The sequence below is a fragment of the Sardina pilchardus genome, chromosome 17 (genome assembly GCF_963854185.1).
Source record: "Sardina pilchardus chromosome 17, fSarPil1.1, whole genome shotgun sequence".
NCBI lineage: Eukaryota > Metazoa > Chordata > Actinopteri > Clupeiformes > Clupeidae > Sardina > Sardina pilchardus.
This window is the reverse complement of record NC_085010.1, coordinates 29927624-29952895: the sequence shown is the minus strand read 5'-3', so window position 1 is coordinate 29952895 and position 25272 is coordinate 29927624. Positions and strand designations below refer to the sequence as shown.

The window sequence follows — 25272 nt, the reverse complement described above, 5'->3', positions numbered from 1 at the left end:
TTAGAGGTAGGCTAGGCCTACCTGTTTAATCGAACATCAAGTGATAGTATGCAATTGAGGCAGCCTAAGGTGGGTATAATGTCTGCAAGTGGGCATACATTGTCTGCAAGTGGCATGTCTGACTGCAAGTGGCAATAATGTCTTTCAGATATTGTGCAGTGCTAAATGCAAAACCTCTGACAGAGGGACATTTTATCGTTATAAATTGTTTTGTGGAGCTACAATGCAGCATTTATCTAAGCCTACACTTAACTTTACAGCTGCATTAAATATAAATGTCTATAACTATTTAAGACATCGAAGTTAGCCTACTATATTTTCAGCAGACTAGACAGGCCTAAAATAAGCTTACCGCAGTGAAAGTGAAACTAGCCCATTGCAAAGCCTATCATGGTCTTTAATTTAAAAAAAAAATCAGGTATAACAATTAAAGCTATTCTAATGTGTTTGTGCACGCACGGTAAAATCATTCCAGACAATTGCTTTCGTCTTAGGATAAATGGTGATGGCAAAATTGTTGTATCAAGTGCTAGAACTTCTCCAGTAATCAAACGTAGGCCTAACTGATTCTCTGGTCTAGGCTGCCATAGCACATGTCGAGTGTGTGCAACCCTATTTTGACTATTACCAATACAGATCAGTGCCAGGTTACCAATATGATGAAGATTTCCTATTTCATCTAGTCAGCATCCTACTGAATAGTCCTAAGGGCACACTTCACTCGGTCACTTTCCGTGCTCTTCGAATCGAGTGTGTGGGCGTGGTTTGCTTGACGCTGTGTAGATCTGTGGGACCGCCAAGCTAGAGCTTCCGAAGTGTTTTCGGGCTGGCTGTTCTTTGTCCTCCATTACAGCTCGGATTCCCAGCTTGACTGTACGGCGCAGGCCCGAAGTAGCGCAGCCGCTCTGAGGTTAGTGCCCTACCGCGCAATCTCCAGCTATTTCAGCCCTGGCGCAGCCGCACCAACAAACCCGGCAGCGTTGGGGTGAAAGACAGATGCAGTCTGTGTTGACGTGAAATAAGAAATGGTTTTGCGTTTTCATCGACCCTATTCGCAGGATTAACTTCGTTAACGCTAAGAATAAGATCAGATGACTCAGATATGGCAGTAGCTACTGTTATGTAGGCCGCTTAGGCCTCGCTAATTTTGTGTTGTGGTGGCTAGCGACAGTTCAGAATGGCGGGTTCTGTACAAGCCGCGATATTTTTTAGTTCGTAGGCTATACACTGCATTGTGCATTTTGATGATTATATTGTTGTTGCTCCTTGTACATTGGAATTAACATATGTTTCGGCTCAGTGTTGCATTTGTATTTTAAAACATAAATCGTATAAATAGCAAGAATCCTCGCCCCAGAGCCGCAGTCTGCGCAGGCTGGGGGGAAAGCTAGGCAAGACCGCTAGCTAACCAGCTAGCTAACGGTAGTAGGAGCCAACATGCAATGCAGACTGGACATAGGGAAAGGCTAATGGATGCTAGTGTTAGCACATTCATTTTGTATGTGCCTATCAGGCAGTAGGTTAAATATTTAATTGACGGAGCTACAACAATTCAAGAGGATTATTCTTATAATTTTACGTGTCTGAGTTTCGGGGTGATACGCTTGCTATTACTACCCAAACATTATCAGCCGTCAAGGGGTTTTCTATTAGCTGCTAATGCTAGCTGCCATCAACGCTAATATATAAGCTGAACGTTATCGCGAGGTGGCTAGGAGGCTAACCTTATTCGCTTGTAGAGGATGGATATCTGGTTCAGCTATCTTGGCCATTCAGCTACCGCCATTTCACCTTGTACATCGCTGTCGGAGTCTTGGGAACAGATGGTTTCGCAGTGCATGTCGTGTAAAAGCCCAATGCCAAATTGTACCGAGGTTTGATCGTTAGTTCCGTCGTAATAGTCAACTAATGAACTAGCCACTACCGGCTGTTAACGTTAATGTTACCCATGAGCAGTTGTCATCAGTTATTTATCATTGCATGTTTTGAGCTCATTTATCAAATTGAAAGTAGTATATCAAGCTTACTCTGTCCACCAGTTCCTTCTCAAGCCTAAGCATTTTTAAGCCTTTGCTATTTTTTAGGTGCATGATTGTGCCACCTCTTCGTCAGTGCAGTGCATTAAAACTTGTGTGAAATATTCATTATGTTCCCGGCTCTTTCTCATCACTAGTGACGCCTGCCCCATATGTGTGTTTCACTGACATCCTGGGGAAATATATCAAGTGTAACCGTAGAAATAAGCAAAATCCTTAGGCCTATATCCGCCCACTCAATAGTGTGCCAGATTAAGGTACAATTATGATGTATGTATGTGATGACTTTTAATGGCTGATTTTTACAGTCTAATTTCTACTGATCAGATATACTTTCCCTTTAGTTGCATTTGGCAAACTGAACATGACAACAGTTCATTTCGGGGACCAGGATCTTGTTACACTATAATTTCATGAGACATGGATGACATGGGTGCCCTCTAGCGGTGGGAGCCACAATAACGTTTACTTAGCCCATTTGTAAGGTGCATGATAGAGTTGCACATATCTATCACGTATGTTTACACAAAATACCATCAATTGCTGGTTCACACATGAACCATTTCTGAACTTCTTTTTCCGGTCACGTTATGTCAAAATAGTTACTGGTTTGAGTGGATATCCTGCTAAATCTTTCATGAGGGAGAGGCACTGATGTCATGCTATAAATGAGGCATGATTGGTTTAAGAATGCACTGTGTAAACTTCTCAATTTATCCCACCATTTTGTATAATGGCACACAGTCAGTCAGAGCAGACGTATACCCCAGAAAGCCTGTTCCCTGTCTCTGCTTATGTAGGCCTCTCTACAATCCAATCTCTTTGGATTTGCATTTAGTCATTTACCTCACCCTTTATGCAAACTAACTGGTGACACTTATTTGATCAATCCTGGTACTTTCTAGGTCCTGTCTCTCAGCCATAAATAATGCCCTTCAGTTTGAGTGGATAGAGTCGGGGATGCAATATCTCCGTGTCTGTCTTACTGCAGTTATTAACGATATGCGACAGACTGATTTATTTTCATTGCTTCAATTTATAAAGGCTTATCTGCTGGGGAAGTGGAAATGCATCAACTTAAACTTATGGGGAAAGATAAACACCATTAAAATGATTGTGGCTCCATAAGTAAACTGTGTATTCTTGATGGTGCCATTTACTGTTCCAGACTCCGTCTTTAAACAGTGTAACCAAATGATTAGAGAGTTTCTAATTAAGGACAACCGGTGTTGGAAATGTGAGAAAGCTGCAGGCTCCTAGCTGTATCTTATGTGGGATATGTGGGATCGCCTTTTTGATGATTAAAAAATGATTAAAACTATTGGAGAGAGGTTAGCCGCACCAATACCAGAATCCCCCCCAATGTCTAGAGCAGAGTCTGCCCTGCCACTGGCTGGGTTTATCCAGAGACACTTATATATGAGGAGACACTGCACTGGAAAAATCGCCCATTGAAATGCATGGGGTAACTTCATAACGCAAAGATGGCGGGTGTTTACGCCGGTTTGCACATGTCCCGCCTCTTCCAGTGCCGTTGCTCCAATCATTTTGCCGATCCTTGGCGGTCACGCATGCACAGTCCAAGATTACCAGTAAGAAAAAGGCTTTTTAAGTGTTAATTTGATACAAAACCACCAAACCTTTTCAGCGATTTTAGTCTAATTTTCATCGTGATTTCAAACATGTGATTTTTATGTCCCTTACACCTCTGAACATGGACATCCAGCTCTCTCCCCATTCATTTAGATAGGGCCTGGTCTTGTTACCATAGACCTACGTTCAAACTGGCTGCCCGACCCCATGGCCAATATGGCTGCCGAGTGACGTGACTTGCTTTAAAAAGACTTTGGTTTATCACCACAATAAGAAACATCCTCAGACATGGTCAAGGAAGGTCCGGCCTCTGGGGTGTAAATCGGAGCCTTCATGCCGATTCGATTCGATATCGATTTCCTAGGTCAGCGATTCGATTCTTTTCGATTATTTAGAATTCCCACCGATACGATTCGATTCGATTCGATTTTTACATGATATCTATTAAGTTTAAAAAATCTAGAAAAATAGAAATAATTTGCCTTTTTATTGAGAATACAGAAACAGTAGCCTATTCTATTCACATGATGTGTATGTTACAGTATAAACAGGGCCAAATGATCTTTCTACCAGCCTTTTAGTGCAGTTTCTTCCTCCACACGCTGTGACATAGTAGGCTACCTGCTGACTGTGAGATAACCTAATACAAATTGTAGGCCCAATATATCTGCTATAGAGATTGAGAACGTGACGTAAAACGCAACGCATTTTGGGAATAGGTGCCCCAAAATTAAGTTGTTTTACTGACGTGCGGGAACAACGAAGTGCAGTTGTCGAAATGCCGTTTACCTGCTGTGTTATAAAATTCAATAGAGTAACATGAAGCTTATCTTTTATAGTTTTCCAGCGTGGAAAAATAATAGTATACGTCATGTTTCAGAGGTGACAAAAAGGCGAGGAATGGCTTGGATAGCAGCACTAAGGAAGCGCGAGATTATAAATGTTTTTCACACAATTTTTTCACGCTTAGTTTTCATTATTATCATGCCAGATCATAGACCCAGACCCACTAGTTTACATGGGCTGGCATCAGGCGAGCCAAACGTACCCATAATTCTTTGTGTTTTGATGACTTTGGTCACATGTCTTAGCGATCTCTATTGCATATGCATTTTGTGTGTAATCAATATTAGAAGATTAATTAGCTAAACGTTTAACTTTAGGTAATTTAAGTCATAGGCAGCCTTCACTGTATTGGCGATGTGAGATTAAATAGGTGTCTGTCACTTTAAGGACGTGAACTTGCGAAAACGTTCTGAAGTTTGAAAGATTTCCTGGCCGTGTCGTAGCGGTACGGGCTATAGGGAGGGAAAGTGAAAACCAGCGCCCCAAGTGGTTGCGTTCCTATCGAAGAGCAGCTCCAATGTTAAGTCCCATAGACCGACTTTTCAAAAAAATACTACGCAGCTATTCCAGCGATCTTATCCACCAAAAATATTTTTCAGTCTTCATACTGTAATAATCTACTAACTGTGAAAATATCAGACCCTATTTCGCCTTAATAAAAAAAACCGTAATTGCTCGTTTCATTTCATAAATGGACTACAACTTCAAGTGACGTGACACCCTTCCACGACGTTACTCGCCTAGCATCGTTTGTTTATTAGCCTGTTAGCTAGTTGGTTAGTTAGTAGACAATCAGACTTACTGCCAGCTCTTGTGTGAGTAGGAGCACAACAAGTTGTCCCAACATAAAGGTAATTACCACGCGGTTTACATCGCTCTCTGTTATTACAAAAATATGTAAAGCCAGTTCAGCAAATTGCCGTTTTGATCAGTTGGAGATGAAGCGCCCAAACTGGTGACGTCAAATGCTACTGTAGCTAGTACTGTAGTTCGTTATCACCATGTTACAAACAAACTCAAAACAATTAATCTGATCCTAAAAAATAAAGTATGACCACTAGAAGCAATAGAGCTGACCTAAATGCATAGCATATTGAGGGCATTTAACTAAGTTACCATCATGGGCCGAGATGTATTTTTTCTAAAAGAAAATCCCATCCCCTCCCGCTAGCCTCTAGGAACGCAACCGTTAGATGGCGATGAGATTACTTTCCCTCCCTATGATAGTTGTCACTGTTCAAAATAAATCAGTCCACAACTGGAGGACTTTTTGAATCTGAGGAACATGCTCAGCCAAGACAGTATGGGAACGAACACAAATCATAATCTGAAGCATGTTCAACTAACGGGATAAACGTTTCCCCAAAACTTTAAATTGATTCGTTTGGACACTCGTTTCTCCAATTCCACTTCGTCCTAATAACTGTTATTAAATAACACCTGCTACTCAGAACACAGAAATGTTCAGAACACGTAGCCTAACTTGTAAAACGACACAGTAACTAAAAGGTCTCTAGAATGCATTGGCCAAATGTCATTGCGTATAATAATGAATGACTAACGTCACTGTTAGCGTGCTCACTTGATCTGACGAATCCATCAGCTGTTTTCCACAGGGAAAAAACGTGTGCATCAGTGAAGCTATGGTAGGCCTAACAGTGAGGGTCACTAAATGCAAAATGTAGTCCACCAACTTATGCGATGATGACAAAATTCGCAGCCTATAAACGCTTTGTTGCGGTGCTGAACGTTTACAGTGAAGCATGTATGTCAACAACCCGCGAATGACCTTTTAATTCTACTCGCCAATGCAGATTTTCACTCACATTTGGCAAGTGGCAGAGGGTGCCAATTTTAAACCCCTACTAGGCTATAAAGTAGAAGACAATAATGAGGATAGCGCTACCCGCAGATTAGGAGCAGGTAGTAGGCTACGCATAGGAGCATATGCTGAAAATAAACAGACAGAAAAATACTAAAATAAATACATTAATCGATTATCTTGCGGACGTATCGATGCATTGAATCGTCGGCTGTAGAATCGATGCATCGATGCAAATCGATTAATATTTACACCCCTAGTGCCTTCTGGCTGAAATTCGCACCCCAGTAAATGTGCAGGTGTGGTTGCTTTCTGGATGGTCACCCTTATGTCAGTCAGAACGCTTATCTACAGTAACAACTGGTCGTTTTTGATATTGACTGACTGATTTGAATAGCCACATTCAGGTCACACAGGTTCTTAAGAGACAAAGACTGTAGAAAAAGATATATGTGTTCATTTACGTCAGTATGTCTATATTTGTCACAAGGGCTGCAGGTGTGCATTCTAAGAGTGTGTGTGTGTGTGTGTGTGTGTGTGTGTGTGTGTGTGTGTGTGTGAGAGACGAAGATGTCATATCTACCCATAGGTAGTAGTACGTACCATGTTCGATCACATTTGCACAAACCTACAGCATATTTCCATTACTGTTTGGATCTGTAATTCCTCCCTTGTGTTGAGATCCAAATAAAAGTATTAAAATGTGTGTGTGTGGACTATATAAGACTAAGGCTAAGCAGCTTGTAAAATACTGTTCCATATCAGCAGCTATAGGAAGCATGTTTATTTGGAAGAGACAATGTTTCCTATACCCTTGAACCTGTGAACTCATGATAGATTGCTGAACTGCTTTAATCCACTGGATTATTCAGGAGATTTGATTCCTAATGTAACTTGACTTGTAAAGTGGAATCAAATAAAGTATATAAAATGTGTGTGCGTGTGTGTGTGTCCCAGACTGTAGTGAGAGTCCCCCCGGTGTCCCCTGGCCATGGATGAGCACTCGGTGCACGGGGCGACGGAGCACATGAGCACCATCGAGGCGCACGCCGTCTCGCAGCAGGTGCAGCAGGTGCACGTGGCCACCTACACGGAGCACAGCATGCTGAGCGCCGACGACGACTCGCCCTCCTCGCCCGACGACGACGCCTACGACGACTCCGACATCCTCAACTCCACCGGCACCGACGAGGTCACCGCCCACCTGGCCGCCGCAGGTCAGAGAGAGGGCTGGGGTCTGCTCCTCACACACACACACACACACACACACACACACACACACACACACACACACACACACACACACACACCTGCCTGACTGCTGCCGAGAAGCATACACAGCCCACAATCAATTGAAGTTGCCAAATACTTGAATGCCACACACACACACACACACACGCACACCTGCCCGCCGCAGGTCAGAGAGAGGGCTGGGGTCTGCTCCTCACACACACACACACACACACACACACACACCTGCCTGACTGCTGCCGAGAAGCATACACAGCCCACAATCAATTGAAGTTGCCAAATACTTGAATGCCATGCCGATAACCGTATATGTCTTTCACCGCAATGATTCGGAGGACCTTATCTTGGCAATCAGAAACGGATGGTCAGAGGCGCAAAGTTTATAGACATTAAAGTCGTAACCAGTCCATATTTATTATTCACTAATGTAAAAGGTGCTTTAAACATTATTTGTCACATGCAGCAAACATCATCTCACTATCCGCTAGCTGCCTGTGCCCTGAATACACTGTAAAAATGTGTTGTCTCTGGACAGCCCAGGCGCCAAAAACAATTTGGTCCAGCTTGGATCATAAATACATAGCAAACAGTTCCAGCCAATCACCGACGATATTTGCATTTAGGAGAGTTTCAATTGCACGGGAGGGAGTAGCGAGCTAGCTCTCCGTTTTGTTTGAACGTCAACAGAAGTGATGCTACCCAACATCGCTTAGAGCACTTTTAAAGGCGTGATATTGTGATCAATTGCTGGGCACTGGGCGCAAAAGGGTTGTTTTTATGTTTCTCAGTCATTGTAGTGTTTTGGGTGTAACATCCTTTAAACCAATGAGAATGGCATCTGTCATTCCCTTTAATAGCAGGCAGTGGAACTTCAAGCAGCACATCAGTATTTTGATGGTCAGTTTCACTGTGGTCTCATAGTCAATGGCAAAATGGTTCTACTCAGTCAATTACTTTCACTATTGACTGACAAGGGGTACCGTCGAAACATACCTTTAAAAAACAACACTTACCGCAATGATGTTTGAATGACTGAATACAAATCCTAGGGATATTTATCCTGCACAGGAGTTGCTGCTTACATCTCATGACACTGCGTCTTTAGCTGTGTAGCTTCAGCTTCATGCTGTATGTGCCTTTCGCTATACAGTACACCAGGTTTGTCTTGGTCAGTGGCGTAAGGATTTGTAGAGGGGGGTAAAATTATGTTTTTTGGATCACGCACCAGACCACACCTTATGTTGTTAATTGGCAAACCCCTGGGCGCAAGGGTTAATAAAAGTGGAGCGCATGATGAAGAATGAGCTACGTCAGAAAGCTAAAGCGGAAAACCAGTCTAATCATATCCGCCTGTCTAGCGAACAGTCTGATGCATAGACAGGAAATAATGAGAAATAGTTAAGGATACTCAAATTAGTGTTGATGATTGTAAAAATGATCTTCATATGCTTTTTACAAAACCATAACATTCAGACATAAACCTAAAAAGCAGGTTAGCAGTATTCTTGATGTGCCGATTGACGAATAGCTGTCAGAATCAGTGTTATTGCTCGACAACGGGATGCGATTAGACCCGTCTTCCAGTTTAGCATAAACCGCATTCACAGCGTGACTTGCATGATGCTTGTTGTCATAGTTGGGTCAGAAGCGGCAATATTTCTTAGATGGAGCAGGAGCAGAATAGCAATGGAGGACTGATTTAATTAATGTAAGAGGTTTCACTTAGTAGTAGAAGTGCCTGATGACGATGAGATGCATCATTTATGCTGGAGGTCTTTCGGGACAGAGAGACCGTCTCTGGAATGTCTTTTCCTAAACCAAGTCATTCTCTCTGTGCAAACACTAACAGGGCCAGTCGGAATGGCGGCTGCGGCTGCCGTGGCCACAGGAAAGAAGCGTAAAAGGCCACACATCTTTGAGTCGAACCCCTCCATCCGAAAAAGACAGCAGACAAGATTACTCAGGTGAGCAGGACTCTACCCTGTTATCTCACATCATCGCCATAGTGATGACCTTTTCACCCCTCTCACCGTTGCTTATGCTATCTCCCTGTTTACGGTTGAACGTTTACTCTTTCACGTTCAGCACTGTTTGTAGTTTTTCGTTTTCAGCACAGGCGTTCCGTCCATACAGAATTATGGAAGTGTGTTTTGTGTGTACCATGATGTGTGAGGAATTCTGGGTGTTGGTATCTTTCTCAGGAAACTGCGGGCCACTCTGGACGAGTACACCACCCGCGTGGGCCAGCAGGCCATCGTGCTGTGCATCTCCCCCTCCAAGCCCAACGCCGTCTTCAAGGTGTTTGGCGCCGCCCCGCTGGAGAATGTGGTATGTACTTCTCCATATGCATTGTCTTTGTACCGTATTAAATTTCCTGACTATTAGCCGCGGCTTATACATTGATTTTGCAAAATTTCTTCAGCTGTTAGGTTAATACAGGGGGGGGGGGGGGGGGGGGCAGTTAATATTGTGTTATTATGGTTTTGTTTCTTTTAACTTGCATAGAACTGTCCTGCGGCTTATACACAATGCGGCTTATATGCGGGACATTTCTACACTTGTACTCTTCACAATGGCAATAACATTGAATCTAATCTAATCTAATATCATAGGAGACATTTCTATGGCTTGTGTAATGAGGGTGGATGTTTGTCCATATTCTTATGAACTCTATGACCCCTCAGCCCTTATGACTTCAACGCTTAGCTGTTCTTTTATATCAAGAGGATATTGTAGAATGCATTAGTCACTTTTTACTGTTCTCCACTCATTTTTCTCCATGTTAGTCGGTACTTCCCATAATCAGAACTTTGGACCTTTCATTTGTGCTGTTCCCTCCACTTAACTGCTCTTGGTGTGTGTGTGTGTGTGTGTGTCGCTCAGGTGAGGAAGTATAAAAGCATGATCCTGGAGGACCTGGAGAATGCACTGGCTGAGCACGCACCCGCTGGAGGAGAGCTGAGCTCCGAGCTGCCTCCTCTAACTATCGATGGCATCCCCGTGTCTGTGGACAAGATGACGCAGGTGAGACATCTAACCAGCAGGTGGCGCCAGAGGGCAAAAAATGTGTACGCGGTCCAGCGAATGTTTAGTCCCCGAGTCAGCCAGCAGATGGCGACAGCACTCAGCAAATGGACGCAGTACTGCAGATGACCACTGGGCTTGCTACACGTCCTCAGGCACTCTATTAAATAAACTATAAATAAATGGCAGCAGATGATACCATGTCTGATTAATCCTTAGAGGAATAGTCAAAGCGAGTGATCAGGAAGCAGCCTGGCGGAATCCTAAGATATCATCTTGTGTCAGGTGCCCGTGCTGTGGGTGCGTTGTGTGTGCCCGTGCGGAGTGCAGTGGGTGAGGCGTGTTTGTGCCAGTGCGGCGCCCTCGCACCTGGTACTCGGGGTTGTGGGGTTGGCACTCCTGGGTCACTGGGCCGTCGGGTGGCGTTCGCGCCCGTGGGGCACCTGCTTGTTTACTCGGCACCGGCCCGCTGACGCACATCCCCCCCCCACCCGCCCTCTTCACGCATGCGCCCAACCCTCTCAGGGCACCGGTGGTGCCAGCCTGCCAAACAGGCATCCAGCCAATCAGAACGCACGCTCCGCTCGCTCACAGCCAGGACATTGGCAATCGTCAAGGCAGCAGAGGCAGCAGCGCACGTTCATTAGTATTAGATATTTATTTATTTATTTATCTATTTATTTACTTACTTACTTACTTATTTATTTATTTATTTATGTCATAGCATTGGAGAGCAAGCGCTTGTGGGTTTATGTCCCCTATACCCATGCGTGGGGACTGGGTGAGGCATGGAGGTGGCTTGGGCTTGGGGTAGCGGTAGGGAGAGAGGCCCAGGGGATGCTTACCTCGTAGGGGCTGGTTGCCGTGTGATACAGGCCCGGGTGCAGTGGGACAGGTGAGGCTCAGGCGTGTGTGGACCTGTAATTACTGAGTTTACTCCTGCCACACACACACACACACACACAAACACACACACACACTCACACACACACTTAGTCAAGCCTCTCTTCCTGGCAGCTGATTGGCTCCCCAGTGGATTAGCAGGAAAGAGGGGGGGCTGAAGGAGCTGAGGATCTGAAATTCACCTCAGCAGCAGCAGTGTGTGTGTGTGCCTCTTAACTCCACTGCCCCACTGTAATTAGACCATCTGCCCAGACACACACACACACACACACACACACACACATACTGAGTAATATGCTCACATCTTTACACAGTCTTTCGCACAAGAGTGGAGAATCTCTCCCAATCTGTACCTCACGCGCCGTCATACGCTCCTGCCCTTAGGCAATGTTACGTGTTGAAGCAGACATGTAAATATCTCCCAATCCTGAGACACACACACACACACACACACACACACACACACATACACATACACATTCATACACATGAATTCATGGAGGACACCATATGGACAATGTGTTCCTCTGTGGCATGTGGGTAAGCATTCTTTTTGCCTTCAGGCACCAGTGCAACAAGTCTATCACTTCTAATGCGATGAGAACAATACAAAGCATGACGTAACCCAGCCTACACTAACCCATAGAAAGCCACCAATGACCTTTTCCCCTGAAGAGAAGCGGAGCGCCTTCTAGGGCCTAGAGATCCTGCGCGCCAGACTGAGTCCTGTCTCTTGTAGATGATATCAAAACAGTATGTGCAATGCAAGATATGTAGACAAATGGGCCCACTGCATTTAAATGTGCCGCATAATGGTGGTAGTACTTGGAGAGTCAATTGTTTTCTGACACGGTACTCATTGTGAAAAGTTTGAGAACCGCTGGTTTAGCATATAATGAGTAGTTATCATATACAGTCCTGCGTGAAGTCTGCGTGAAGTCGCCTTTGCACAGTGCGGCTGCGGCTTTCTGTGTGCTGAAGGTACGGATGGGGGTGGGGGTGGGATGGGGGGGTGTGGAGGGGGGTATATTGTTGCGATTTTTTTCCCCCGAGCCAAATTTAGCTGCTGATGTCAAGGCGGGCAGACGCTGCAGCCCTTCATTGTGCAATATAATCTCCCGGCATGTCCACGCATTAGCAGGGACACTGAGGACACACACACACACACACACACAGCCCGTCCCCACCTCATGGTCACCGCCGTCCTGCCAGCCCTCACTCCACTGCACTCCACCTCCTCCTCTACACCTCCTCTACACCTCCTCTCCACCTCCTCCTCTACACCTCTACACCTCCCCTGCTTGCTGCATGTGTAAACCAGAGGACAAGGGGGGCAGAGAAAGAGAGAGAGAAAGAGGGATGGAGCGAGAGAGAGAGAGAGAGAGATGTTCTTCCTGATTAGAGCTGATCCCCTTCACTGCCGCCGAAACAGACACAGGAAACGGAATACAGGAAGTGGTCATGGAGGAGACAACGGCGATTGTTGTTGGGGTGGGGGGGGGGGGGGGGGGGGGGGTTTATCCCCTGTAGAGCTGTGATCCAGCTCAGTGAGACTGAGCTTCTGTTCGCACTGATCCCAGAACAGGTTCAATCCACGCTCTGCTTCCTCTATTAAATATAATTCTTATACCCAAGGCAGGGTTGCCCAGCCACATCCTAGCTTTTAACAGTGAGCGTAAAAGCTTTCACATTTCCCCTGTCAACCCCCCACCTCCCCACCTATCTATACTTTCTACTTTACCAGTCCCACTATGTCTTCAGCATCCGTCCTCATGTCGGGCTCGATGGATAGATTCAGTCATGGCGTCTGCAGCTCGTGTGTCTGATCAATGTGTTAACCCCAGTGATGGGACACACACACACCGCTCCTCCCATCAGCACAGAGGGGAAAAGACCTTGCTCAGCCATTTTGCGCGTCTCCTCTTCACTCACACACACACACACACACACACACTCTTTCTCACACACACACATATACACACACTCTTTCTCACACACACACACACACACACACACACACACACACACACACTCTTTCTCACACACACACACACACACACTCTTTCTCATACACACGCACACTCTTTCTCACACACACACACACACACACACACACAGCAGAAAAAAATGAAGGGAGCTGGAGCTGGAGCCAGAGCTATAGATTGAGCCCAGAATAGCAGCTGAAATGATCCGTGGTCTCCTGCTCAGGACGGCTATTTGCGGCCCGTGTGCCCATGGCAGCGCAGCGCTCGGGCAGCTGAAGTGGTCGGGCGGGCGCAGCGTGCGGGCAGAACTGATCGCTGGCACGTGCCAAGCGCCCTCAAGGGCAGCTGCTGCCGCACATGAGTGAACCTGCCGCTGCTGTCGTCTCTGTTATTGAATCCCACACACACACACACACACACACACTCACACACACACACACACACACACACACACACACACACACACGTCTTTGTTGACTTTCTCTCTCCTCTCCCTTCTGCTCTGTTCATCACTGTTTTGATTTCACTTCCCTTGTTTACCTTTTAATGGCCCTGTCATTTCCTCTTTTTCTTTCCTGTTCCTGTCCTATCTTTCATACCTCCCTCCTGACACTTAATTTATTTAATACTTTCTCTCTTTCTCTCTCTCTTCTCTCCCCCTCCCTCTCTCTCTCTCTCCCTCCCTTTCTCTCTCTCTGTCTCTCCCTCCCTCTCTCTCTCCCTCCCTCTCTCTCTCCCTCTCTCTCTCTCTCTCCCTTTCTCTCTCTCTCTCTCTCTCTCTCTCTCTCTCTCTCTCTCTAGGCCCAGCTCCGTGCCTTCATACCAGAGATGCTCAAGTACTCCACGGGCCGTGGGAAGCCCGGCTGGGGCAAGGAGAGCTGCAAGCCCATCTGGTGGCCGGAGGACATCCCCTGGGCCAACGTCCGCAGCGACGTCCGCACTGAGGAGCAGAAGCAGAGGGTGAGTGGACAGGAGGAGTGGACAGGACGCCAAACCAGTGGGCATGTTGTGAATTTAGAATTAGAATAGTAGATTTGAATTACATTAGTGAATTTAGAATTTAGTCCTGACTTAATACCATTTTATTTGTACAGTCTGTGCTATGGATGGACTTTTATATTGAAGCAATAGTTTGATGTTACAGGAAGTAGAATCGTGTGCTTAAGTTTCGTTTTAAGATTGTCTAGTTTCCTGTGTGAATGTATTTGCTACGTTAGATTTCAGTAAACACGTAAAGTTGGAAACGCATGCCTTGTTCTTTCATGAATAAGTTCATTTCAGGGCAGCTGCTCAGCTGACCCTTTTACGATGTGTTAACAAAGTGTTGGAGAGGCCTTATGAGAGGAAAACCAGATTAAAGTTATGAACCCATATTTGTTTGTTTTTTTTACTTAAAATGTTTTTACTTAAAACGAGGGACGGACAGTTATCCATGTACATAAACTTTGACCTACAATGACCCACACTGTGTTTACAAGTCCTTGTGAGAGGAAGAAAAGATTAAAGTTAAGAACCTATAATTTTACTTTAGAATTAACGAGGGACGGGCAATTAATAAAAATCTGTGTACACAAACTTTGTGTAAAAACCTGCAGTGACCCACAGTCTTCTGTTGAGCAGTGCAGTGAGCACGATGTCCATTTAGCTTATCTGCTTGGTCCATACAGTACAGTAAGAGTGATGTCGCTTGCTGTGCTCCTGCTAGGTGTCCTGGACGCAGGCCCTGCGCACCATCGTGAAGAACTGCTACAAGCAGCACGGCCGCGAGGACCTCCTCTACGCCTTCGACGACCAGCAGGTGCCCCACCAGCAGGTCGCCACGGCAGCCACGCACAGCATCGCACACCTGGTGCCCTCGCAGACGGTGGTGCAGACCATCAGCAACCCCGACGGCACAGTATCACTTATTCAGGTGAGGGCTCTCTGCTGCTCAGTGCCTGGTCAGTATCACTTATTCAGGTGAGGGCTCTCCGCTGCACAGTATCACTTATTCAGGTGAGGGCTCTCCGCTGCACAGTGTCACTTATTCAGGTGAGGGCTCTCCGCTGCACAGTGTCACTTATTCAGGTGAGGGCTCTCTGCTGCTCAGTGCCTGGTCAGTATCACTTATTCAGGTGAGGGCTCTCCGCTGCACAGTATCACTTATTCAGGTGAGGGCTCTCCGCTGCACAGTGTCACTTATTCAGGTGAGGGCTCTCCGCTGCACAGTGTCACTTATTCAGGTGAGGGCTCTCTGCTGCTCAGTGCTCCGTCAGTATCACTTATTCAGGTGAGGGCTCTCTGCTGCTCAGTGCCTGGTCAGTATCACTTATTCAGGTGAGGGCTCTCTGCTGCTCAGTGCCTGGTCAGTATCACTTATTCAGGTGAGGGCTCTCCGCTGCACAGTGTCACTTATTCAGGTGAGGGCTCTCCGCTGCACAGTGTCACTTATTCAGGTGAGGGCTCTCTGCTGCTCAGTGCCTGGTCAGTATCACTTATTCAGGTGAGGGCTCTCCGCTGCACAGTGTCACTTATTCAGGTGAGGGCTCTCCGCTGCACAGTGTCACTTATTCAGGTGAGGGCTCTCTGCTGCTCAGTGCCTGGTCAGTATCACTTATTCAGGTGAGGGCTCTCCGCTGCACAGTGTCACTTATTCAGGTGAGGGCTCTCTGCTGCTCAGTGCCTGGTCAGTATCACTTATTCAGGTGAGGGCTCTCCGCTGCACAGTGTCACTTATTCAGGTGAGGGCTCTCCGCTGCACAGTGTCACTTATTCAGGTGAGGGCTCTCCGCTGCACAGTGTCACTTATTCAGGTGAGGGCTCTCCGCTGCACAGTATCACTTATTCAGGTGAGGGCTCTCCGCTGCACAGTATCACTTATTCAGGTGAGGGCTCTCCGCTGCACAGTGTCACTTATTCAGGTGAGGGCTCTCCGCTGCACAGTATCACTTATTCAGGTGAGGGCTCTCTGCTGCTCAGTGCCTGGTCAGTATCACTTATTCAGGTGAGGGCTCTCCGCTGCTCAGTGCTCCGTCACTTCGTATTGGTCAATGTGTTTTCAGTGTGTGTCATTACTGCTGAAGTTTAGTATGGAGTATTTCCCATAATATGCATTGAGGATGCTAAGCACTGGAGTGGTATCCCCGGGGCCCTATTAATTGTATATTATGAAGTGTGTGTGTGTGTGTGTGTGTGTGTGTGTGTTGTGGGAATTTAACATGTTTTTCAAATGCGTCTCTCTTCAGTGTGTTTGAAATGTGTGCCATGGCCTTGAGTGTGTTGGTCCCACTGACGTGCTTGTAATGTTGTTGGATGTCCAGGTTGGCACAGGACAAACTGTGGCCACGCTGGCCGATGCCTCCGAGCTGCCTGGCACCGTTACTGTGGCACAGGTCAACTACTCAACCGTGACTGATGGCGAGGTGCACCTTTCAGTGAGAACAACTTTTTTATATATGTTTTTATATTCAATATATGCCCTTTGAAATGATCAAATAAATGCTATGAGTTACTATAAGCGGGCATATCAATAATATTTCGCAACATTCATGAAGTTTAAGCATAAAGGTTTCTGACACGCTGTTCCCCCATATTTGGACATCCTCCCCTACTTCTTCACCCCTTCCTCTCTGTCCTCTCTCTCTCTCTCTCCCTCCCCCTCTCTCTCTCTCCCTCCTCTCCCCCTCTCTCTCTCTCTCTCTCTCTCTCTCTCCCCCTCTCCCCCCCTCTCTCTCCCTCTCTCCCTCTCTCCCTCTCCCTGGCTCCTCTGGTGTGTGTATTTTGGGGCAGGTGGATCAGAACTGGGCGACGTTGCAGGGCGGGGAGATGACCATCCAGACCACGCAGGCGTCCGAGGCCACACAGGCCGTAGCGTCGCTAGCCGAGGCCGCCGTCGCCGCCTCCCAGGAGATGCAGCAGGGGGGCACGGTTACCATGGCGCTCAACAGGTACGCAACGCAAGCCAAGGGATGGGGGGAGGAGGTGGAGTAGAGGAAGAGGAAGAGAGGTGATAGAGAGAGAAAGAGAGAGGGAAGGAGGGAGGAGGTGGAGGGATGGAGTCGAGGGAGAAATAGAGCGAGTTAGTATTGGAGGACAAGAACATTTAGAGGCCGAGAGGGAGAGAAATATTGTGTGTGTGTGTGTGTGTGTGTAAAAGAGAGGGAGAGAGAGAGGTTAAGTTGAGGAGACTGTGGCTGTAGAGGAACATAAAAGATGGTATCATTTGAAAGGCAGAAGGGGAAACAGCTGTTACACACACACTCACACACACTCCCTCTCCCCAGCTGCACGTAAGCTGCTGTGGCTCTTGGTCCCTGAGGGCCTTGTTACCTGGTCTCACCTGTCACCCACCCACCCCCACCTCTTCCGTCCTCTGTTTACCTGCTCTGTTTACCTGGGCCTCACCCCAGTTGGAACACCATGATCCAGTTCCCCAACCCCCACCACCTCCACCCCCACCTCCACCTCCACCTCCACCCCCACCTCCACCCCCACCTCCACCACCACCTCCACCTCCACCACCACCTCCACCCCCACCCCCACCCCCACCTCCACCCCCACCTCCCAGTCCAATTAGGCGCAGGAAGCACACTCCAAGAGTGTGGAGCTTCCTCTCAGCACAGTCACGCCTAATTAAAGACCAGATGATCACCTTCACCAGGATTCACTGGATTCCCTATCTGGAAATGAGCCTCACCCCTCTAGATTGAAGGATATGGTAGATCCCAAAAGCTAAGGGAGGAAAAAAAGCTTGTCTTTCTCTCTCTCTCACACTCTCACACACACACAGACACACACACACTCCAATACATATACCTTCAGGCCATAGCTCTAATGGCCGTCTCTGCTGCCATGCATGCCCATGGGAGCTCTTGAGTGCGGGCCTGCAGGCTATGGGGAGTGTGGAGGACAGATGTGTGTGTTGTAGGCCATAGGAGCTGTGAGTGCGGGCCTGCAGGCTATGGGCAGGGTGGAGGACTTATGTGTGTGTTGTAGGCCATAGGGGAGCAGGCCGTGTGACCAGCAGGACTCTTTTGATCATCATGGTGGGGGGGCGAGACCACACTCTGCATCGGGCCTCAGCAGAGGTCATCATACTCTCGGCCACTAGGAGCAGTGTGCCTCCATTGGGGTCAGAGAGGTGTGCGTGTGCGTGTGCGTGTGCGTGTGTGTACGGTGTAGATATATGAAGAGCTGTGGGTGTATGTTTGTAGATATGTGAAGAACTGTGTGTTTGTGTGTAGATACTGCATATGAAGAGCTATGGGTGTGTGTATGTGTGGATATATGAAGAGCTGTGAGTGTGTGTTTGTGTGTAGATATATGAAGAGCTGTGCGTGTGTGTTTGTCTGTAGATATATGAAGAGCTGTAAGTGTGTGTTTGTGTGTAGATGTATGAAGAGCTGTTAGTGTGTGTGTGTATGTGTAGATACTGTATATGAAGAGCTGTGTATGTTTGTGTCTGTAGATATATGAAGAGCTGTGTATGTGTGAAGATTGTTGGTGTGGCGTGTGTTCTAATGACGTGTGTGTTCTGTGTGTGTGTGTGTGTGTGTGTAGCGAGGCGGCGGCCCACGCTGTGGCTACTCTAGCCGAGGCCACACTGCAGAGCTGTGTGTGTGTGTGTGTGTGAAGCGTGTTGGTGTGGCGTGTGTTCTAATGAGGTGTGTGTTCTGTGTGTGTGTGTAGCGAGGCGGCGGCCCACGCTGTGGCTACTCTAGCCGAGGCCACGCTGCAGAGCTGTGTGTGTGTGTGTGTGTGTGTGAAGCGTGTTTGTGTGGCGTGTGTTCTAATGACGTGTGTGTTCTGTGTGTGTGTGTGTGTAGCGAGGCGGCGGCCCACGCTGTGGCTACTCTAGCCGAGGCCACGCTGCAGGGGGGTCAGATCGTGCTGGCCGGAGAGACAGCGGCCGCCGTGGGAGCACTGACCGGAGTCCAGGATGGCAGTGGTACGTATGGACACACACACACACACACACATACACACATACATACATACCTATTCACATGTACACACACCAATACATGTCCGGAGTTCAGGATGGCAGTGGTACAGACACACACACACACACACATACCTAGTCATGCTGTGTATGACACTCCTCTCAGTAAGACACACAATCACCTAAGGGTGTTTACACGAGGAGTCTCATTTCACACAATGACCGTGTATAACGATATTTCAAACACACGCACACACACACCTGCTCCAATAATGGCATGTTTTCCCTGCTCATGATCTCTCATGACCCCACCACGCCCACCTCTCCTTGTCAAGACACACACACACACACACACACACACACACACACACACACACACACACACACACACCTGCTCCAATAATGGCATGTTTTCCCTGCTCATGATCTCTCATGACCCCACCACGCCCACCTCTCCTTGTCAAGACACACACACACACACACACACACACACACACACACACACACACACACACACACACACACACACACACACACACACACACACACACACACACACACACACACACACACACACACAGGCACTCCCCTCATAGGCACACCTGTCCTTGTCTGACGGCCCAGTGATGTCTTTGTCAGCCAGCAGGTGATCCACACAATCCGCGCGCATGCCTTGACAACCTGTACCTGAGAAACCCAAGTGTCTCTTTGTCACGTCACCTCTCCTTCGGTCACTTGGTGTCCAGAGCCGTTCCTCCGGGAAGATGGCAGGCTACCAAACTGACCAGGCACACACACACACTCTATTGTTATGAAAGTTTGTAAGGGTAGGAGCAGGCTTCACTCAAGACTGTTTTTAGAGTGCTGACCAAAGTATGAGCTATAATCGGAAATCAAGACAAAAGGCTGCACTATGCATAATAAATAATCAATAATCAGCATTTATTTCCCCACTCTCTATTATCCCATTTGCGTGTCTATCACACCTGTCCGTCTCAGATTTGATAGAGCAGAATGGGTCATTTGCTTGAGCGCAGACAAGCCCCGCCTTCCCCATTTAACTCATTCAAATGAAGGGAGTGCAGGAGACTCTATGCAAATCAGCCTCAACTGCAAAAATAGCACTTAGCTTTGAAGTTTTTTTTTTCGACACCAGGTGTGTGTGTGTGTGTGTGTGTGTGTGTGTGTGTGTGTGTGTGTGTGTGTGTGTGTGTGTGTGTGTGTGTGTGTGTGTGTGTGTGTGTGTGTGTGTGTGTGTGTGTGTGTGTGTGTGTGTGTGTGTGTGTGTGTGTGTGTGTGTGTGTGTGTGTGTGTGTGTGTGTGTGCTGGAGAAGAGTGTCCAGGAGGAGTGATCCTAGAGTAATCCACTAGGTTCTGCTGCACTTGGACAGATGGTGTGTGTGTGTGAGTGTGTGTGTCTGATGGTGACGCTGACCTGCGTTGCCCAGTCCACCCTCTGCACAGAGTAATCCACACTCTGCCAAAGCAGCAGCATTCTGTTCTCACACTCCCCTGGTTAAACAACCCAAAAGATCCTACAAAATACGTCGCCTCGAAAACACTCACCGGAGAGAACACTCACCAGCACAAACCCACAGAGAGCACACAAGACTCCCCACGCCCATAGGGATGTGTTTATTCATACGGGTGCTTTATTCACATTCTTTGCACTGGTAAGAGTGCCAAAGCCCTTATGGCCTGTGCAGACTACACGACATCAGCCCGATTTTGGCCCGAATTTGTCGTGACCGACAAGTTTACAGCGGCGTAACCGATTTCAAATGGTCGGGCACGACATCGAACGCGGAGTGAATCTTATAATGTGACATGCTTCACGACTTTGCGATTTGTCGTTCACGACGTTCTAAAACAGCCCGACAAAAAGACTGGCTTGTCAGAAATTTGACGGGAGTCGTATGACGCGACCGATGCTGTCGTTGTATGTGGCCACTCTACCGACCACGACGCAGAGAGGTTTTTATATGGTTCTAAAATCGTATAGTGTGACATGGTAGATCGTAAAACGACAATCGTGAGCGACAAAAAAATCGTACAGTCTGACCCTGCCCTTAGTCAACTCGGCATGGCGTGCCTGTTGGCCGACGGGGGTGATTGACAGGTCAGGGCACCCAGTGGTGCTGACTTAGGAGCGGTAATTAGGGTTGTAAAACCAAGAGCTCAGCCCGGGCCCTTCAGTCAGGCTCAGCCTCCTCTGCTGCGCTGGCCGCTCTTGGTGTCCCGTCACCCCCCTAACCCCCCCCCACACACACACACACACACACACACACTCCCTCCCCGCGCCCAATCCCCCGTGCTGCCCCAGGCTCTTGGCAGGCCCCTGAGGAACCTGTCTAAAGAGCTTTGATGCTCTCCATTATCGGAGCGCCGCCTAATCACAGGAGCCAGCTGTCAGCGCTCCCCGGCCACAGACACGCCAGGAAGCCCTGTCTGCCCCGCAGTCGCTCACACACGCACACACACACACACACACACACACACACACACACACACACACACACACACACACACACACACCACTCTTACCTGTGACATGCTTTCACAAATGCAACACAATGCTATGCCTAATAAATATGCCACATGTACATACAGATACAGGTTTGCTATGCTTCAGAAACACTGTTCCAGTTATTTAACTTGATTTTATTCCACTAACACTAGGCACACTCCCGTGAGTACATGTATTAAGTAGCACGCAACAAGTGAGCACTTGCAGAGAGGCTTTATGTAGCACATACAAAACTATATAAACATAATGCTGCTAACATGTATCTCTAGCACGATTATATATGTATGCCTAGAAATCTATGTGCACACGTGTCCTTATGCACTATAGCCTTAACCCCATAGCTGCTTTAACAGAGTGGACAGGGGCTACGTGGGGCTGCATTTCCATATGAAAGCTGATTAGTGAGCATTTAAAAACTACATGTAAAGAGATGGACATGAGGAGCAGCCCAGCCCCCACCTCTGCTTGTTAATGGAGTACCCCACCCTCACCCTTAAGCCCCCCAGCCAGAACCTCGGTCTCCATTCAGGTCACTGATGTGAATGAGCTGAGCCTTGACTTATTTACTTACTTACTTACTCACTTATTTATTTATTTAGTACACTCCTATGTGGTGGGATACAGGACGGCCATTTCTGGTTTCTCTGCATGAGATGGACCATCTGTGGCGTAGTCATTTGTGAATGAGCAGGGAGGTGGTGTGATTAAGGAATGCTGCTTTATGTAACAGCCCTGCTGGGTGCTCCACTCATTCAGGGGGATTCTGGGATAGCTTGGTTGCAGACTGATTTTTTTTATTATTATTATTATTTTTTTTAGATGACATTTTCCGTTTCCTATATTAAATATTTCTATTTTTCTTTTAGTTGTTTTTTTGTATCACAGCCTAGGAACAGCCGGCAGTGAAAATCAACCGCTGCATTTGAGCTGATCGTAGACTAACTATGAGAGGTTAGTACACACATGCATGGGGACCAGTTGGGGGTTAAGTGCCTTGCTGAAGGGCACTTTAGCCGTGGACGTTGATAGAGGGGAAAAGCTGTTCATTCACTCCCTCCCTGCCTAGATTTTCCGTGTCGGTCTGGGGATTGCCCCGGCGACGTTTCAGTCACAAGCCAGTTCCTAGAACCACAGTTGCAGCAATGTATCTTATAACACCATATTTATATTTATAGTTAGTCTATATCTTATATCACTATATTTATAGTTGATAAGCAAAACAAAAAAAAATGTCAAGTTGCGCCACAAGTGTTAGCCACAAGTCTCTCTCTGCCAACAGGCTAATAAAGTGTAGATCATAACTGCCTGCAAAGCTGCCAGAACAGAGTAACTGACAAACAAAGGTGTGTGTTTAAGTCCTGTCCCCTTCTCCAGAGCAGCCATGTTGTGTCTGTGGCTGCTGGCGGAGGAGACAAGTGGCCATGTCAACAGGCCGTTGCGCCACCACTGAAGGAGCTTATTGACCTCGTCCAATCAGCCTAATGGCAGCGGCGGGCTGCCTTTGAAGTGTGTCGACTGACATCGCTCTTGATTTCGCTGCGCCTTTTCGCTTCTGCCCTCCCTCTCCCCATCCATTCATCTCTTTATCTCTCTCCCTCTCTCTCTCCTTTCTTTTTTTGCACCCCCCCGCCACCCCCGCCGGTCCACCCCACCCCACCCCACCCCACCCCACCCCACCCCACTGGTCCCCAATGTCTCAGTGATGAAGTGACAAGAGGGCCACTTCTCTGTGTAAACACAGGCTTCACAGAAAAGCTCTACAATCATTCCGCCGGCACAATTAACCAGAGTGTGGCCGTGCCCGGCGTCATGGCAGGGTGGCCAGAAACCCACGTCTCTCTCGCGCAGCCCACTCAAATAAGAATGAAATCAGTTGAATGAAATCGTTTTAAAAATAACCTGTTAGTTTCTCCATATGCCCTTGTTTGAGTGTGGTCTTACTAACGGGGGAAAGGAGTCTGTCTGCACAGTGCAGACTGAAATAATCCCGTTTAAATTGTTTGGGAAAACTAGACTGTTAGTTGCGGCGTGCGCGTAGGGAAAAACAATACAGAATTTCCGGAGCCTACAGGCCATTGGGAGATGATGACGAGAGGAGGTCCAGTAGTGTACAACACAAGCGTGACGTGATGCCGATTGACAGGGTGTGCATCTGTGTTTGTGCTGCTATGGTCATTTGCAGTCTGGTGTGTGTGTGTGTGTGTGTGTGTGTGTTTCTGTGTGTATCGCTTTACGTATGGAAGCTTTGCCTCTGACCTCACCTTCTGCCCGTAATCGTGTGTGTGTGTGTGTGTGTGTGTGTGTGTGTGTGTGTGAGTGATATGTTGAGGCAGGGCTAGTGATTGTGTTGAGCGCGGGCACACATGCGCAGACCCTCTCCGGTCAGCCCAGCCCTCTCTCCTCCATCCGCCCCCCCCATAGCCACGGCGTCACGTGACCCTCCCGCCCGGGCGCAGCGCTCTGGGGCCGCCCGCGCCGCTGCCTCGACCGCAGGGGCAGCGAGAGAAGAGGGAGCGCCGGGGCTCAATCGGCCCATTGTTCCTGCACTGCGGCAGGGGGAGCCGGCCCGCTCCTGTCCTCTCTCTCTGTCTCTCTCTCTCTCTCTCTCTCTCTCTCTCTCTCTCTCTCTCTCTCTCTCTCTCTCTTCCACATCTTCACTCCTCCTAGCCAGCGCCCACAGCCCCTCTCAGACCCACTCTAACATGGCGGCTCTGGCGTTCTCTCTCATTGTCCGACGACAGGCAGCGCCCTCACCGCACCTGCCACTGCTGGGACCAGGCTCCATGTCTGGCATACGACTGACGCATGACATTTTGCCTCTCAGTCTTGTGTCTCTAGTCTCACTCTAGTATACAAGTAGTCGTCTTGCTTCTCTGCTATTTCAGCCAGGGAGAGTTGCACATCTACTGTCATTACTAATGCCTCATGTCCGTCCTTATTCTCACTGTCAACGTTCTCATCAGTGGGACTGTTTTGTTGATGACTACCAGTGCTCCTGAAATCTGTTTTCATCATGTGTATTTTACATGCCATTTTTTTCCAGAGCTCTTAAGGACCGTTCACACCAAGAACGATCACGATAACTATAACCATAACGATAAAAGCGTCCACACTGGCCAACGAAGAAGAAAGAAAGAGAAAAAGTCTCTCCTCATGTTAATGAATGTGATGGCTAATATTATGGGTTCTGATTGGCTGTAGCTTTTTATCGTTCTCGAAATCGCTCTGAAAGTGATCAACAACGATATCGTTAGTCATGTCGTTATCGTTATAGTTTATGTGTGAACGTTGTCATTCATATTAACGAGAGCGATATTTGTTTATAGTTATCGTTCTCGTTCTCGTTCTTGGTGTGAACGGGCCTT

At 47.6% G+C, this 25272-nt stretch overlaps 1 protein-coding gene across 1 annotated transcript in view; it reads left to right on the top strand.

Annotated features, from left to right (window-relative positions):
- Positions 1-761: 761 nt before the first annotated feature.
- nrf1 (nuclear respiratory factor 1) overlaps positions 762-25272 on the top strand; it is a gene marked incomplete in the record, with an annotated part of 25360 nt that continues 849 nt past the window's right edge. Inside the window, 10 exon segments of the mRNA XM_062518036.1 lie at positions 762-910; positions 7255-7514; positions 9398-9512; positions 9750-9876; positions 10432-10572; positions 14262-14420; positions 15166-15372; positions 16760-16873; positions 17238-17386; positions 19265-19383. Of these exon segments, the coding sequence (XP_062374020.1) occupies positions 7289-7514; positions 9398-9512; positions 9750-9876; positions 10432-10572; positions 14262-14420; positions 15166-15372; positions 16760-16873; positions 17238-17386; positions 19265-19383 (1357 nt within the window).